General features: G+C 47.8%; 1 protein-coding gene across 1 annotated transcript in view; it reads left to right on the top strand.

The window, feature by feature from the left end:
• The window catches only part of PRKCH (protein kinase C eta), a 119324-nt gene that overhangs the window by 82604 nt on the left and 19882 nt on the right, over nt 1–16838 (top strand). Inside the window, exon 11 of the mRNA XM_059819334.1 lies at nt 16540–16678. Within this exon, the coding sequence (XP_059675317.1) occupies nt 16540–16678 (139 nt within the window). The remainder of the gene's footprint in view (nt 1–16539; nt 16679–16838) is intronic.

Here is a 16838-nt window from a genome sequence, read left to right on the forward strand (position 1 = left end):
GGGAATTTTGACACAATCTTATCAACTTAATTTAGCCTTTGCCAATGTCTGCACCTTCTCGTAAATTTTCCCTTCTTCCTAACTGGAGCTCTCCATTTCAGTACTTATCATATCACTAGTTTGAAACCTTATGCCCAAACAGCAGCTTTACAGCCAGAATTTCTACCTTCAGCCAGTGTTGAGCACAGAAGGGGGCAAAAACCTTGGCAGCTGGCTCCTGCTTCTTGCTTCTCTGCCCAGCCTTGATAAATGAGAAAGCCAAGGAGCTGCTTTGACTCTTGCTGGCTGGCTAAGCTCCCAAAGAGACAGCCCACCCACTATGAAGGTCAGAGCGTGGACTACCCGGCTGCTCTACCCTTGCATCAGCGCGGAGCATGGAGCAAGAGCTGGTCCTGCCAGTCCTGCTCTCACTGGGGTCTCTTTGGCACCAAGGCCAACCCCCGTGGGAGGGTTACAGCTCTTGGTCTCCTCTGTGCTGCTTGGGATGCAGCAAGCCAGAGAAGATTCAGCCAGTCCAACTCACGCCTTGAACTGCAGAGTTAATTTGAAAGTTGTGATGGCTGATCGATGGCAGCCAATTTGCTGGTGGTAGGTTTGAGATGGGACTAGTGTAATTCATACCTGAAATCACGATTTTTTTTTTTTCCCCTATCCCTACACAAAGCGAAAATGCCCAAATAAGCCTTTATTGCACCATATCTGTTTAAATAGATAGCTTTTATCTGTGACTGAGCCACTTGAAACATACTTTCTTGTCTGCTTTCAGAAAGGCAATACTAACCTGTGCTGCTTGTTGGAAATCATGATGTTTTGGAAAGGAGTCAGAGCATAGTGAGACCGGCTTTCAAACCTCTGAAGCCCCAAGACATCTGCAGCTCGAGTGGGCTGAAGTCTGATTCATGGGTGGAGAGTCTCTGTGTTGCACGTCCCCCTATGCTCTTTTGATCTAGCGAAATTGCCTTGCTCACTCAAATCGGTGATTACCCTGGTAGGGATAGCCCCAGGGGGAGAGGCAGGTATTTTGTGCGATAAAATTAATGGAAAACTGTCTTGCAGCCTGTCCTATTTACTGCACCTCATCATCTCCAGTCACAGCTGCCTTTGGGGTCCTTCAGGACTGACAGCTTTCCCCAAGCCACACGGCAGTCAGGAGAATTTCCTGCCAGAGCTGTTGGATGCTGCTTCCCAGCATCAGCTGGTGGCATCTCTGGATCTCCGCTGGCCAGGAAGCAAGACAGCAAATTCCAACTATTGCCCTGAACCAGTAAGCCGACATTGGACCGGGGATGTGTGAAAGGGAGGGAATGTCAAGTGACAATTTCTGCGGGCCTAGCTGTTATCTCAGCATGTGACATGTGGGTATCAGGTATCTCCATGTTCTGTCGTGTCTAGGACAGGTTAATTGAAGTCATTGTTTGACTGACTGAGAGCCTTCCCTGCTTTCTCTTCACTTTCTTACAACCAGACTCATGCTGAAATTCTCTACCTCTTCTCCAGGGAAGCTCCTAATATTTCCAAGTCTTTGCTCTGCTTGGGTCTTCCTTGACACCACCACCACCTTGCTGTGGTTTGGGGTGGTTCAAGCTGTTCCCCTGTTCCCTGGGGGTTGCGTCCAGTTAGAAGATGTCTGTCCCTCAATAGAGTTGGCTTATAGATGTGAGCACGTAATTCCCATGGGCTCCTGATCCCTAATTCCCTGAAGCCCCCACTGGGTATGTAAGGATGCCTGTAGCCACTGGGTATAACACAGGCATCGCTCGCTCGTAGGCTTTTTCTTGGCCTGTGTTGGCAGGGCTGTTTACAGCATTGGCCAAGTGAGTGGCTGCATCCCAGGCACTGTTATGTAAGGAAGAATTTCAACATTAATTACGCGTCTTGGCTTTAGGTTTCAGTCTGTCTCTCCAGACACCAGAAGTAGTCTCAGAAGATTCAGTGTGGCTTCTGCAAACAAAACAAACAAACTGTATTTTACAGGCTTTGGGCTCTACTGCTTTCTCCTGGAGCATCCGCTCTTTTTGGGACGTTTTCCCTTTGTTTCCCTGCCACTGAGAAGGGACAGCAGTTTTTCTGGAGATGCTACAGAGCATAGCTAACATGCTAAAGTACTTGAGCTGCAGGAAGGCTGGCACTTCCAGTCAGACAGATTAAAAAGGAAAACTTAAGGTTTCCCTTTGCTCCCAGCCACCTTCCTCATTGTGATGAGCTGGAGGAAGGAGGGACGGACGGATGGACACAATGCCCTGTTGCCAGCAGGGCTGCAGAAGTTATCTGGGGCAGAAGTGTGTGCTGGGCGAGAGATGTCTGTGTGGATCATGTTCTCACCCTAATGGCTTTCCTCCCCCCATCCTCCTGCAAGTGAAGTCATTAATGCTCGTTAAGCCAGGATGGAAACAAACCCAAACAACAACAGTCTACAAAATAATTTGGTCACTCCAGACTGTTTATTTTTTTTTCTTCAGTGAAGCAATTAGTGTCCTAGCATCCCGTTTTTAGCCAGACTGGAAACAATAGGCCGGACAATAGCAGTTCTCCTCCTGGCAGGGCAGTCACCAGATCCGCTCTGTGATGGGAAAGGTGAGGCGCCTTCCCTTGCCTGTCTCTGGGGGAAGAATCTCCCTAAAGAAATTCCTGTGGCCCTTGCTGAAAGCCCTGTTTTTGTGCAGCCCCTCCCGGTGAGTCACAGCCTCTGGCTCCTCTGAGAGCCCTCTGTACGGTTGCCTTTTCTCTCAGCCCGCTGCAGGGTTAACCTTCTGTGGCTTCGCCCAGGCGTTCCCATGCGTATATGACCCATCCCACTCAGTGGCTGATGATGTGGATTGTGGGTGCCAGAAAGTCATGAAGTAATCTGTGGTTTATACCAACAACAGACCAATATAGGACTTGCACGGAGCGGGGAGGAAGATTTTTCCAGTCTTGCTCATCTGAGTGGTACTCGATCCTAGGAGTGGCTCAGCCTGTGTAAGGGGACGGTACCGCAGAGCAGGGGGCTGTGTGATGCGAGAAAATACACTGGAGTTTGGCAAAAAGCAGGGGCTGCGATAGGGAGGACAGGGGCGGCTGTGGTAGCACCGCAGGGAGCCATGACGCAGCGTACCCAGAGCGATGCGGGAAATCTCTCGGTTCCTATAAGTGCTTGCGACACCAGTAACGTGAAGTGCTGTCCTCTGCCGAGGGTGAAGGCTGCAGCTGTGCCATTCGCAGGGCCTTCCTCTTGCTGCCGAGGTTGGCTGTAGCATGTGGGGAAGCGCGGGATTCCCCCGCCATCGCTGCACCTCCCTGCAGGGCACCGTGCCTACCTGGCACACAGCACCCTCACTGTCCCGAAAAGCACGGATGGAACAGGACATGGAAGGGCAGGTTCAGGTAGGAAATCAATGTGGCCATGCTGCTGGAGGAGAAGGCTTAAATCAGCAGAAAGAGGGGCCTTGCTGTCTTTAGTGTACAAAAAGCAGCCAGCCCTGCTGGCACCTTAGCAGCTGGCTAGCACTAAACCCAAACACTTTCCTTTAAAGATGCCGGAAGAAGCTAAGCCCGAATCCATGTTCTGTCTCATTTCTGCACATGAGGTAAAAGCCACAGGGTCGCTAATCAGGTCCCAGAAGAAGCTCCAGCTGCCCAGGGCAACCGAGGACAAAGGGGAGCTCTGCTTGCTCGGCTTCTGGGTTTAACAGCAAGTCACCACGTGTTTGAGTAATGCGTCACTGGTGCTGGAGCTCTGATGTCTGTGGTATGAAGGTGCCATGTGGGCACCAGAGCTGTTGAGCTGTGGAGCACTTTGCCTTGAGATAGAAAACTGAGGTGAAGAAGTCCTTGGTGAAGAAATCTGCCATACAGGCTTGTCTGGGGATGCGCAGCGGAAAGTTTTTCTGCCTGGTTCCTGAAGCTTGGATTAGCTCCGGGGCAGAGCCTGCTACATCCAAACATCATACCGTGTGTCAGCTGCACCCGCTCTGTGTCTGGGCAGAGCCACTCTGGGAGCACGCTTTGGTTGCTGTGGGGGAATGAAAGGCTGTTGATAAGGGCTGTCGTCTTGTTGGGTGTTTTCTGTTTTGAGACATTGCAGCCATGGTGAAGGTTGCCAGCGGTGCCAGGAGTGACAGCGAGCGCTTGGTCTGGGGGCAGAGAACCATGCCCAAGGGTTGAGTTCCAGGTAGCAGGGGTAGCTGTGGAGACACAGGCATGTGTGATGGCAATGCAGAGATTCAAAATCAGTAGTACAAAAGTAAGGAATTGGCTGGAGAGGAAGCAAGCTGGGTTTGCATTCGTATCACTGTGGTGCTTCCCAAGTCACCACAGGGACAATGTGGGGTGGGAAGTGAAAGTAACTCTGTGTTTAAAAGCTGATTCCAAATGCACTTGGATGTAATCTTGATGTGAAAGTTGCTGCTATGTCACGATGTGGTTGCTTTCCTGTTACAGTCTAGTGCAAAATATGCTGCAGCACCTGCATCACCATCCCCCACACAGTGTTCTCTGCTCTCACAACCCGACTGTGAAATCATTTCTCATGCAAAATCATTAAGAGGTTTGCAAACCATTTGTAAAGTAAAGCACAGTGAAGTCTGCTTGAGAACAGAAATGGGGGACGGGTAAACCACACATGTATGGTGTCCCCAAAGCGCAGAGAGGACACGGGTCATCTGTTGCTCCTTGTCTGGATAGCCTATCTAGAACAGTTCCAGGAATTCATTTAGCTTTAATGTATCTTTTGTGGGTGATGCATTTCAGCATGTTAAAATAATTCACTTTTTGTTCCTTTTTCACGGGGCAGTAAAGAGTCGTTTTGCTTTCCCTGAGCCTCTGTGATCTTCCATTAGTCCTCTATCGATTATTTATTCATGGGGAGAGCATCTGAAAGCAGCAGTCCAGCCTGAGAGTAGCGGCACTTGACTGCATAGATGAGTTTGAAGTACTTGATGACTGAACCCACTGGAATTGTCAATAACATTAAGAACTGCTTTCCTGCCACAAAATAAAAATATAGACTTCTAGGTGGAGTGTGCTAAACTTTGATGAGGATGTGAGCTAAAAAACAATGCACTTTAGATGTCACCTAGGTGTGCCTTTAGCAAGCACCTTAAGGAGTTCTTTTGAAAAACATCTTGCCTTCAAGTTGACTAACTTTTGTATTGTGATGGAAAATGTGTATGTGCAATTCTGGCCTGTGTAAACATGGGAGATTTAGATCCAAAATCTTTAATTCTGAGTTTTGATCTGGTGCGGTGTCATCACACCTCTCAGCAAAGATTTCTGTCTGGTTTGCCTGTTGTTTCTTGTCTCCGTAGATTAGAAATAAGTTTCAGTGAGGATTTGTGGTGTCTTCTTCCTGCAGAAAGGGATTTGTAATCAAGGGATTTATACTCAAGCATATAGTCAAGGCCTGTGTACATGAGAGGGACCTGACAGCTTCAGATCTTCCCCAGTTAAAATAGTAAAATCTGAGAGTCCTGTAGTCTGTGGTGTTGGCCTGAAAAAGAGTGAGGTAAGAACAGTTGTCGCAGGTACCTTCAGTAAGCAAGGCATCCTGGTCCTGGAAAGAAGAGTGAACACACAGAATAAGAGCATGAACTGACTCTGAATCAGCGAACTGAAAGGCACATGCTACTCATGGGTAACACCCCTAAATTTCCATCTTAGCTGGAGCTTAATGCACGCTGAAGTTAGTCATTATTCCCATTCCTGTCCTGAAAATGCCCCTTTACTTCCCTTACACAAACTTCCCAGTTGCCCCCCTTGCAGCTGATACTCTGTGTATTGGGTGGCAAAAGGAAAGAGGCGCTGATTCCTCATATTGTAAGGATGTGACTGTAGATGCCCATGGAGGGGTTGGTTTGTTTATTGGGGGAAGGACTGTAATATTTGGGCTGGAAAGCAATCTTTCAGTGTGGTGCCACAGAAAGCAGAGTCATGCCAGGAGGCATATTCCCAGAAACGCAGACACACAGTGCCACTGGGTATCCTTCTCCATGGTCCCACGTTGCAGAGGCCAAAGTGCCCTACTGCAGACTGGAGAGATGCCAGTTGGGTTGCAGTGAATCTGATGCAGGGACTTAGGCATGAGACTTTTAGCTCCTGAGGGCTAAAAACTCGAGGTGAGCAGTGTAAAGACAGACCTTCCTCATTCAGGTCCCATTTCTATCCTTTTTCTAGGTGGAGTCAGTTGAGACAGTGCTTATTTTCATTTTATGATTCATTTGTTTCATATATTACAGGAACAGGGGAGTTGGCAGCCTTCTGTGCATGGTAGCCATGTCAGCTGAGCATTGATTGACTCCTGCTCTAAGTTGCTTCTGCTTTGCTTGCAATCGGGCAATCAGCTAAGGCACCTAATTTGGGAACTTAAGATAGCCTCGCCAGCTGGTGAGTCAAATTTTAGAGGGGCTGAACTGCCTTGGGAAAGTACCTGTCTCCCTCTGCTAACTGGAGAGGGAGCCCTGACAAATGAGACTCATGGGTCAAGTACCTGATGTGACGTGGGGACGATACCAGCCAGGATTGTTCGTGGGCAGTTCTGGGTCTGCTGCCTTTATGGCATTTGGGGTGGCACCGGGGATCTAGTCTGTCCCTGTTGGCCTGACACAAAGCTCAGTGTGACTGGTTCCTGCGTGCAGGCAGCTTGGGAGGAGTCCCCAGAAGTGGGAGCGGGATTGCAGACAGCTTGGCATGCCCAGCCAGGAATTTCACCTGACTCTGCCCTGCTTACCCAGGATACTTGGGCTTCACACAGCCCTGGGTGAATCACCAGTAAAGAGTGAATAGTAATCCACATGAAATGAGAAACTAAATCTTGGGATAATGACCCATTTGCTAGGCCCCTACAAATACCTCTTCCATCTGATTTCACTACTGCTATTGAAGTGATTGTTGTGGTGAAAAGCAGGGAGATCAGAGCAGTCAGGAAAGCACTTTGTTTGCCCTCAGGTTCGCTGGAGTCTTAGAAAAAAGAGCATCAATCATATCAGTGATGGTCTCAGTTTTTTTAAGAAAGAACTCTCAAGACAGCATCTCCTAGGAAATATATTTAAACTTTGTTCCAAGGGGGGCTAGGCAGTACCCCCTCCTGCGCAGTACTGGGATGCCTGTGTGCTTTGTGCCCGCAATGTGTCACTAGCACGGAGACTGCTCTTTTGCTGTGTGCATAAAAATTCAGTGCAGATGGTGAGATTTTCAAAAGCATCTATGCTGGCCCAGTGCTGCTCCTTTGAAAGTTAATAACAAATTTGGCAGTGGAAATCTACAGACCAAAGCAAAGTGCTTTTAAAAATCCCGCCTGAAAATACAGTGCTTTTGCCTTCAGCTTTGTTCATTCCATTATAAGAAGGAGATTAGTGCCTATAGCCTTAGCTTTATAAATCTGGATCTGTAATTCAAAGCCTTAATAAGGTTAAGTCATTTTTTTTTTTTTTAAGGGCCTAATCCAAAATTGACTGAACCTGACAGGACTTTTTTGGCTGATTTCCCTGGATTCAGGATTAGGCTCAGAGTAAAGTGACTCTTATCTATATTGGATAAATATGGAGAAGTCTGCCTGACTAGACATACAGGTTCAATGCAGGAGTGTCATCTTCCCCACAAAGCCCTGCTGGCATTACCAGCACAGGTTTGTTTGCTGCCCAAGCCGTTGCCAGAGGCAGTCTGCACAGGTGATCGTGATGGATACGGCCACCTATTTTATTTTTTTCTTTGATATTTCCTGGAGTGAAACATTCCCTCTAAGACTCCGAGTGTGGGGAGGGTGGATTTCACAGCAGCTGTGAGATTAGCAGTGAGAGCGCAGGAGAGTCGCTTTGGTGTGAGCTACTGTCTAATTCCCCCAGGGCAGGCTTAGTGGGACAAAGTGGTGAAATGAGGATATGCCACTCCGTGTTGGTGGAAAGAGGAGCCTTTTCAGCAGCGCAGTCCTTCCCTGATCCTACCACGGCAGCCTGGAGCTGGGACAGGGCCTTTGAGCTGCTCTACAGTGGGCTGTGGGCAGTTGGTGATGGTTAATCTTGGGTAACTCTTCTCTTGAAGCATTGAGACCATGTTGTACTGCAGGCACAAGCCTGATTTAATTTTAATTTCTGTATCAGGCTTTGAATCAATGTTGGTCTATTTTTGTCAAGGTGACATAACAGGCTTTATGCTCTTGGCACCATCAGTTGTAAGTCCACACCTGATTCTTGTTTGTGCATTTGGGTCTCAAGTCTGTTGTATGCCTCTTCTGAAGACTTCAGGCAAGGGGACTCACAGAAAGAAGCATTGTGGTTTGGTTGGCTTTTTTTTTTTCCTCTTTCCCTCTTTTTCTGGCAAGGGTAAAATAGAAGCTCTGTTGGGAGCAACTCAGCAAGTGATGTTTCAGGGCCAGCAAATTCCAGTGTTGCTGCCCAGTGGGACCCAGGAGTCTATCACAGGACTAGGCTGGCAGCTCATCCGGAGAGGGAGCGCGTGGCATGCATATCAAGAGCTGGACACGAAGCCTTTTTCTGTCCACCTCTCCCCTTCCCGCAGTAAATGGGAGGACGTTTGCTCTGGGAGTCGGGGAAATACCTCAAGTGTAACTCCTCTTTCCTGACTAGAGTCTCACATAAAAGTGCAGCAAATAATATAGATATTATGTAGACATTAAAAAATGTACGCATACAAACGTGGACAAATAAATATGTATGGATTGCGCCATCTTCGTGATTACTCCAACGTAGCAATCTCCAGCGCGTCTATGTTTCAGCAGTAATGGCTCCAGCTCTCAGCTGCCCCATTTCACAAGAGTGTCTTTTTGCCCTTGTAAAGCTGCCTTTGGAAACCATCATTAGCTCTCTCACAGCTGCCATGCATGTAATAAAGCAGAAGCTTATAGGTGTCCCTGACCCTGAAGGCACCCATGGGGTCCCGCTGGATCTGTACCACTCAGGTTCAAACCCACTAATGTGGTGGAAGCTTTGTGGTTATTGTGGCATGCCAAGGGTTTTTTTAGTCTATGCCTGTATACTTTAGCCTACCACGCTAATTCAAATGGAGGATGAATCATGCTTGTTCATCTCAATAGCAATGAAATCATGTCAGTAATTGTGTTCGCTTCCACAGACGCTTTTCTGAAGTGCCCAGAGGGAGGGGAGGTGGAACTGCTGGTGCTTCAAACCATCAGAGAGATCTTGGATCCTGGGTAATGCCAGCTCCTTTGCCGTAAGAGAAGTCAACGCCTTGGGCACTGTTTCATCTCCCAAGTGGCAGCCTGGAGAGAGCCAGGAGGGGACTGGTGCTCTGATGTGGTCTGGGGAACGAGCTTCCAGAGAGACCCCACCAGCAGGAAGGGGTCAGGCAGGTGGGGAGCCAGCAGTGCCGGGTTGCGGCCCATCTCTGCCAAAAAACCCATAGTGCTGCCTTAACCCGGGCAGATGGCTTGCAGAAACTTGTGCTTATGCTTGAAGGGCTGCTTGACTTTAAGATTAAAATGTAATAACAGAGTGCTTCTGGATACAAGTGCTTGCCAATCAGGGTTTAGTCTGAAGCCCAAGCAGCAGAGCAAGAATGTATTTTAAAGCTTAATCAGACTTATCCCTGCGAGTGCGTAAGGCTGATATAGGGTGCCTTTGGACAAGTTGAAGAGCACAGGTGCAGGTGGGTATGAGGATCTCCCTCTGTCTTGCACAAATTCAAACACCCACCTTGCCCTCCAGAGTGGTCCTTCGCCGTGTGCTCTGGTGTGAGTTTTCAGAGAAGTTCAGCTGCGCATTCTGGCTTTGTGTCTGACCCGGGAAGTGAATGCATATTGCATCACTCTGTACTCTCCTGGTGCCTGCAAGAGAGGTGGAGCCTGCTTTGGAGGCTGCGTGGCCATAATCCGTCGTGCCTTTTTCCTAACGCAAGGGTGCAGAGCATTTCAAAAGGTTTGTGCTCATGGTGCCAGTGTGGGTGGGTTAGGTGGAGCAGAGAAAAGCCATGAGGCTTTGTTATATTCTGCCACATTCCTCCTCCACGGCGCTCTGCGGAGTCTGTAGAATGTACTGTGGTGGGATGAGGTCGTAAAATCCCCAGGAAGGGTGCTGGGCTCCTGGCTGGAGAACTGCTTAGGTACTGAGATGCCTGTGGGATCAACCTTCCCCACAAGCCTCCTCTGCCTCCCATGGCTGCACAAAGGCAAGGACAGGCGGCTGTCTCCTGTTGTATGGCCTAGCAATGAGTGTTAATTTTCAGTGGAGTTTCACTCGCTCCTACCACTTATCCTGGGCCTGAGTTGGATTCTTATATCATTATGTCACATTTCTGCCTTTGCTTTGTTTCTGAGAAATGCAGAAGTTCATTCTGGAACTGTTGTGGCGGTATTTACAGTCCCTAAACACTTAAGTGTGGTCAGCTTTTGAAAACAACTTTTGGTTGTTAGGACAGCGCAGAAGGGCACCTTGCTATGTTTCATTCCTACTTTCTGGTAATTATGAATTACAAATATCTGGAGAGCTCTTTCCTTCATTTCTGTCCCGTTACATTGCACTGCAAGTTGCAGTTCGCCTGCCGTGGGTAGTAGGGCTCTCTGCGTGTGTGCTGGTGGTCTGAACAGGTTTGCACCTCAGAAGTTGATTGGAAACTAGAAGGAACGTTTTCTTTACCCAAGAGAATATTTTTCAAGAAAACACGGAGTTGAAGTTATGTTTTGCAGTCCCCATGCCGTATTTCGACATTAGCTCGTGCAGTGCCTGGAAGGACAGAGCGCATGGACTAAATCCTGCAGGGTTTAGGGATTGCATTGTGAAGCTGTGGGCACATAAAGCAATGCTTTCCATCTCAGCGTGTCAGCCCCAGGTGGTGGTGTAAGTGGCTACATGCGGGTTATATGCTGTAGAACAGTGCTGAGCCTTACCTCTGGTTCTTCGCTTTGTTCTGCGCATAAGAGAGTGCCCTCTGTAAGCTCCAGCTATCCTGATTTTCCCCTTTAAAGTATGACAGGAGTCAAACTAGAGGAAGCCTCCAAGGCTGGAAGGTGACAGCAGCTCGTCCTTTTGTTTGGCAGCAAAACTCAGGATTTCAAACTGTTTTTCTCCAGCTCAGTGCAGCTTGATCTTTTTCTGATCTCTGCTTTGTGGCTCCTTTTTTCAAAGGCCGGTAACCTGGTTTTTCATTTGTGATTTCAGTATTTCCCCCTGCCTTAAAGATGTGGTGGCAACTAAGCAAATATCATCAGCTCAGCCTGGGTTTTTATGTCTCAGCTCTGGTAGAATATATTGCAGGTGTCTTCTTTAGCCTGTATTTACTGCTGCCTGCTGACGCTCAACTTTAACACTGCTTAGGAAATTTGCTTAACTCTTCCTTGACGCTGTGAGAATATGAGTTTCTGGTTATAAAAACTTCCTTGACCATAAAAATAAATAATGTTTGGTTGTTATTAGAAAAATGTGGGAGATGTGGACCATTTTCTGTGAAGGAATTTTTAAGCGAGTTCTCTACAACGCAAGGCACACGGGGTTGGAAATAGCCCTGATTCCCAAAGTGGTGTGAAATCTTGAGAACAAAACGTGAAAGTCGCTAATCCAAAGGTGGTGGGAATGGAATTGTGAAAGTAATCATTTGCTTTGAGTTTGCTAACTGAGTATCCAAAATTCGGTGTGGAAAGAAAGATAGAAAATTGTTTCAGATTTTGTGGGCGCAAAATAAATGTTAGGGCTTTTTAAAAGCAACAATATTTCTTTGCAACTCAAGAGAGCGTTGGTTTCAAGTAAAAGAAAATATTTTGGTTTGGGTGTTATTAATGAATGCAAAGGAAAATGGGAAATGATGAGTATTTAGGGCTTTACATAAAACTGAGACCTCCATCTGTTCTCCTCCTTATTTAATCAAAATATTGGTTTAAATCTGATGTCCACTGTATTTAGAGCAAGGCCTCCAACCTGAAAAATCCTACAAGTATCTTACCAACTGTGCTATTCCGCAGGTTGTACGTCTTTCGTTCTCCTCTGTTGAAGTTTCTTCATTTTGCAAAAAATAATTACAATTTTACTGGAGCAGGAGTTGGAAACATGTATTGCTTTGGCTACCAGAGCAGGCAATAGAAACACATTTTTCCCTATCGTCATGGAGATGTCAGTATTTCTATGAAGTAAAATGACTTCAGCAGAAGAGGTGGAGAAAAATCAAAATCTACTCCCTGCTTGCAAAGGGGGCTTGAATGCACATTTGCTCACCCCAAAGGTGTTTCCGAAAGAATGTCTAAATGGCCTTGCATGCTGAAGACTTGAAAAAGCAAAAATTGCCCTTTCAGAAATGCCAAAATTATTATTTTAGCTAATTCCAGGTTTGGGGATTTTATTTTTAATTGTGTATATATTATATTTTTTTTTTAAACATTTGGCTGGAGGATTACACTAGTCACACCTATGTTTGTGGCTAGCTCCTACTGCTCTGTACCTACATCTTTCATGACTAAATGATTGGCATTGAGATGAGAACAGCAGGCTTTTACGAGCTTTAAACTGGACCTTTGGAATTACCAAACCTGGGAGAACCTTGAACCAAGGCATTGAAACTGCAAGCTAGTTTCTGCTACCACTGCTCCTGCAAAGAAGATCCTTACTACATGCACAGCCCTTACAACACAGGGTGGTGAAACCAAAAGAGGAAAAAACCCGAAACCTCATCCTTTCGAATATAGTTTCTACATCACGAGTGAGATGATCTGAGCAGAGCGAGTGGCAGGTACATGTGTAACACCTATTCACTGGCAAAACCCCCTGGTGCAGGGAAATAGCATTTGACAGATGCTTCAGAAAAGAACTGGGTCATCTGCAATTGTAATTTGTTTTTTTTTTACAAATGCTAAACTCAAGTGGCAGATGTATAAAGAACACCTCTTCCAGCGAGTGACACTGAAGCAGCTCATTTTGTCATTTCTTCTGGGTCTAGACTAAACTGAGGCCGTTAAGCCGATGTGCTGTAGCTGCCTGCGAGGACAAAGGCTGCCTTTCTGAGTCGGGATGAAGCCTGTTTTCCAGTGGAGGTTTGCCAGTGAAAGGCAGAACCTAGCAGGACCTCAGAAATGCAGCCCTCAGAAAACCTCTCTGCCGTTATTGCTTCATCAAACTGCTAAAAATATTGAATGGAAAATGCAAGTATTAAGGAAATGAGGTAGATTTGGGCTTTCTGAGCTGGATGACTTCCAGTTTCATCAGCTTCCCGGAATCCTTGCTGCAAAAATGAAGAGCTCCTTGTAAATCTCAGAAACCTGTGAGTGTTTTTCCTCTCATGTGGCTGTGCTGGTTCACGGGGTACGACACACGGGGAGACCTGTCAACGTCGAGCAGCTAGTACAGAGCTTACAACTGCTGGGATCGCTTGAGACAAATGCTCAAACACAAGACCAAACCATGACTTTCCCAGAGAACTATCCTATGGGGCTGCTAGAGAGGAGCCAAGTGGCTGAGCCTGCTGCTGTGCTGGCCCACGAGACCTGCTCCAAGGGGGACGCATGGGGCCATCTTCTGTGGCCTTGCCGAGTGGAGAGCATTGAGAAGTCTTGTTTGGTCATGGGAGGTCCTCTTCTAAAATGGTCCTGCACGTAGCCAGAGTGCCTGAGCAAGTGAGAGCAGATTAATGTCACGTTACAGGTTATGTGAAAATAGAAAATGCAAGTTTTGGATTTTGCATTGCTGGAAAGAAGTCAGGAGAAGCCGGTATCCCAACTGCAGGAGGAGACAACAGGCACTCTTAATGGGTTTAACGTGCATTGTAGAGAAGCCAAAGGGCTGGGGGTTTGCCTTGGGTGGTTAAAACTGTACTCGCTCAGCGAGAAGCAGACAGTTTAAATTTAATGGCTATTACATATATAGAAGCTGTCTGGGAGGATGCAGCAAGCGCAGAGTGCTCTTGCACCTGCAGAAGCTCCTGCCATCCTCATGATGAGCATCATGCATTATACAGCTAGCAGGGATTTCGGGCTTTCTGCAGCATGTCCTGTGGGGCAGAGGCTGAGAAGTGGCAGAGTGGCTAGTGATCCGCTCTGCGGGGCTGGCCCGACCTCGTAGCTGTGTCTTGCCTCTGCTTCTCAGGCTCTTCGCGAGGGACTGTAACCTGCTCACTCAGTCAATGTATGTGACTGTGTTTCTGCTGGCTTAGATATAAGGAAGGTGTATTTTGAGGTATTCCCAAAGCATGCCAGGACGTGGCGGATGTTTTGGGGAGTCACGGGAGGTTTGGAAGGAGGATCTCCAAGCAGGTTCACCAAAATTCCCCTTACAGTCGCACCTTTAGGGACACCCCCCAACAGTCAGGCCTGCCTAAGACCGAAAAGGTGTTTGCTGCATTTAAAACCTAGCCAAGAATAAACTGTGCGTTTCAACCACATCATTGCAGATTCCTGGAAACAAGGCTTGCCTTCATGCTTGGAGGGCTTCCCTGCTCTGCCAGGAACCACAGGGAAGAGCAACAGGAGCTTTGGCTGTAAACTGCTGCTGAAGGCGTACTGTCATGAGCGAGCACGTACAATACCTCTCACTGTGCTCACCTAAAGCCTTTCCAGGACAAGCCTTTGCCCACATGCCTCAGCAGCCATTTTTGATTCTCAGAAGGGGAAAAATAAGTGTCTTCTGCTGAGCATCCCACCCAGAGCAAACACTGCAGTGTAAGACAGGCGTGGGCACTGTCCTCGGCATCCAAATTTCACTGGCCACCGGATAGCTGGTGGGTCTGCTGGGAAGGGCAGCATCATGGCAGAGGGCTTTCTGCTGGCTTGTGTTGCCATGCCTTGTTGAAGTTGAAAAGAGAGGATGTATGATCTTGCAATTAAGATCTGGAGATGGAATTCAGGAAGCTGGTGTTCAGCCTTGGCTCTGGGGGACATAGACAAATTTTTTAACCTCTACCCTTCGCTTTCCTATCTGTTCAAAAGAGGCTAATAATACTTTTTCTTATCTCTTTAGGACAGGATGTGGCTCTGACTGTCTAGCCCAATGCGTCAGTGGTCTTTCCACTGCAACAGTGAAGTTGAGGGAGAGCTGTCTCGAGCTCCAGAGAGGCTTCCGGTGGTGGTGCGGGCTGTAGAAGTGCCAATGTACAACAGAGCAATCGACCACCTGATTTTCACTTTAAGATCATAGACGGAGGATCAAGCTGGATTCAGATTTCAGCTCACCCATAGGTTTTCATATAGATACAGAGATGCCACCACCTATCTTACCACCCTCCCCATTGCTCCCCCTTCCCAGGGAAATAGATGTCCAACCGGAGGGCAAAATGGATCAAGTTCCAGCATGGATTTCATGAAGGGGCCCTGAGATCCTCAAATGTATTTAGTTATTTGATCCTTACCTGGGCATCTGAATGACTTTGAAAGTGGCTTTGTCTAGGCCTGTAAGATGTCCTCCATCTCAGTAAAACGGCGGTGATAACACTTCCCTGCCTCAGAGCTGCTGTGAGGGCTCTGTGCCACTCTTGGGCCAATACCTGAGGCAGTTCAAAAAATGGAACGGTGACCTATTTGCACTGCACAGAGCTCCCATCATAGCTCCTTTCCCCTATCTGTGACTGTGCCTAGAGCTTGTCTGGCAGCTGAAAAGCAGAGGTGCTACAAGCTGGTATGTATTTTTAGGAAGGCATTGCCTAAGTCTGCAGGTGACCCCGTGCTTTCTGGTCATGTTCCTGATGGCACTTCTGACTGCGGGCTGTTCCCTCAGGCAATCTCAAGGTCAGGCAAGCTGATAAGCTTTGTTAGGGCTCTGTCATTATGGCAGCTCTGCTTTTGATGAGGAGCTCCCAGGCTGTTAGAGGTGACGTATTGGAAAATGTGCCCTTCTGCAGCTTATTTGGCTGCAGGTCTTTTGTGACAGTGACAAGGAAGTCCCCACCCCAATGAGCACTGGGGACATTCACTTCTTACATTAGCGCAGTCCTGCTGGAATCGAGACATCTGGGAGGGCTTTGCGGCTTTGCCTTATGATGGAGGCATCCCATGCTGTCCGAAGAGTCACCCTGCCTGCGTGATGTGGTGTTGGCAGGGAGTTTCTTTTCTTCTCAGCTTGGATAACACTCCAGGTGGGGTTTATCAGTCAGGCTTGCCCCAATACGGGGAAGTCTGGGACTTAACCCCCCCACACCTCAGGAGAAGAGGGGGTCTGCTGCCCCTCTGAAGAGGCCTTGTGCCTCCCCGGCTTCAGCTGTGTGCTCCCAGCGCAGCGCTTTGCTGAATCAGAGCACGTCCCGTGCGGTGCGTTTTGCTGCATCATAACTTTGTTACGCAATTTGACAGCTCTGGCAACCTCTGCTCCAGTGAGTCCCAGAGCTAAATGAGCAGGAGCTCTGCCAGCCAGGCTTGTGGTGTGTTTGGAAAGCCATGTGGGCAAACTCGTATAGCACCTGCCCATATTAAATGCAGTTCGGAAGAATGATGTTTGTTCCTCCCTCCCTTTTGTAAGAGATGAAGCAAAAGAAAACCCCTCCTGCATGACTTCTGTTTATTTTTTTATGATGATGAGGCTTGTCCAGTTTACAGGTTAAGCTGCTGAGGCCTGGGACGCTGCCTCCATTTGTGCTGGGGCTGCTCCAAGCACGTAGCGACTCAGTGAATGAATCTCATTGCAGGGACTTGAAGCTGGACAACGTGCTGCTGGACTATGAGGGTCACTGCAAGCTGGCAGACTTTGGAATGTGCAAAGAGGGCATTCGCGATGGCATTACCACAGCCACCTTCTGTGGTACACCGGACTACATCGCTCCAGAGGTACCGGAAGCCTTTCTTTGGCCAGGAAAACTTGGTTACAATATGAAAAGTGTAGGTTAGCTTTGGAACAGCAAGTGTATTCTCTGGTGTCTTCAGCTACACCTTATTTGACTGCTGGGTGTGAGGTTTCCTCCTAGATGTATGCTTGTATTATCAGTCC

The sequence above is a fragment of the Gavia stellata genome, chromosome 7 (genome assembly GCF_030936135.1).
Source record: "Gavia stellata isolate bGavSte3 chromosome 7, bGavSte3.hap2, whole genome shotgun sequence".
Lineage (NCBI taxonomy): Eukaryota > Metazoa > Chordata > Aves > Gaviiformes > Gaviidae > Gavia > Gavia stellata.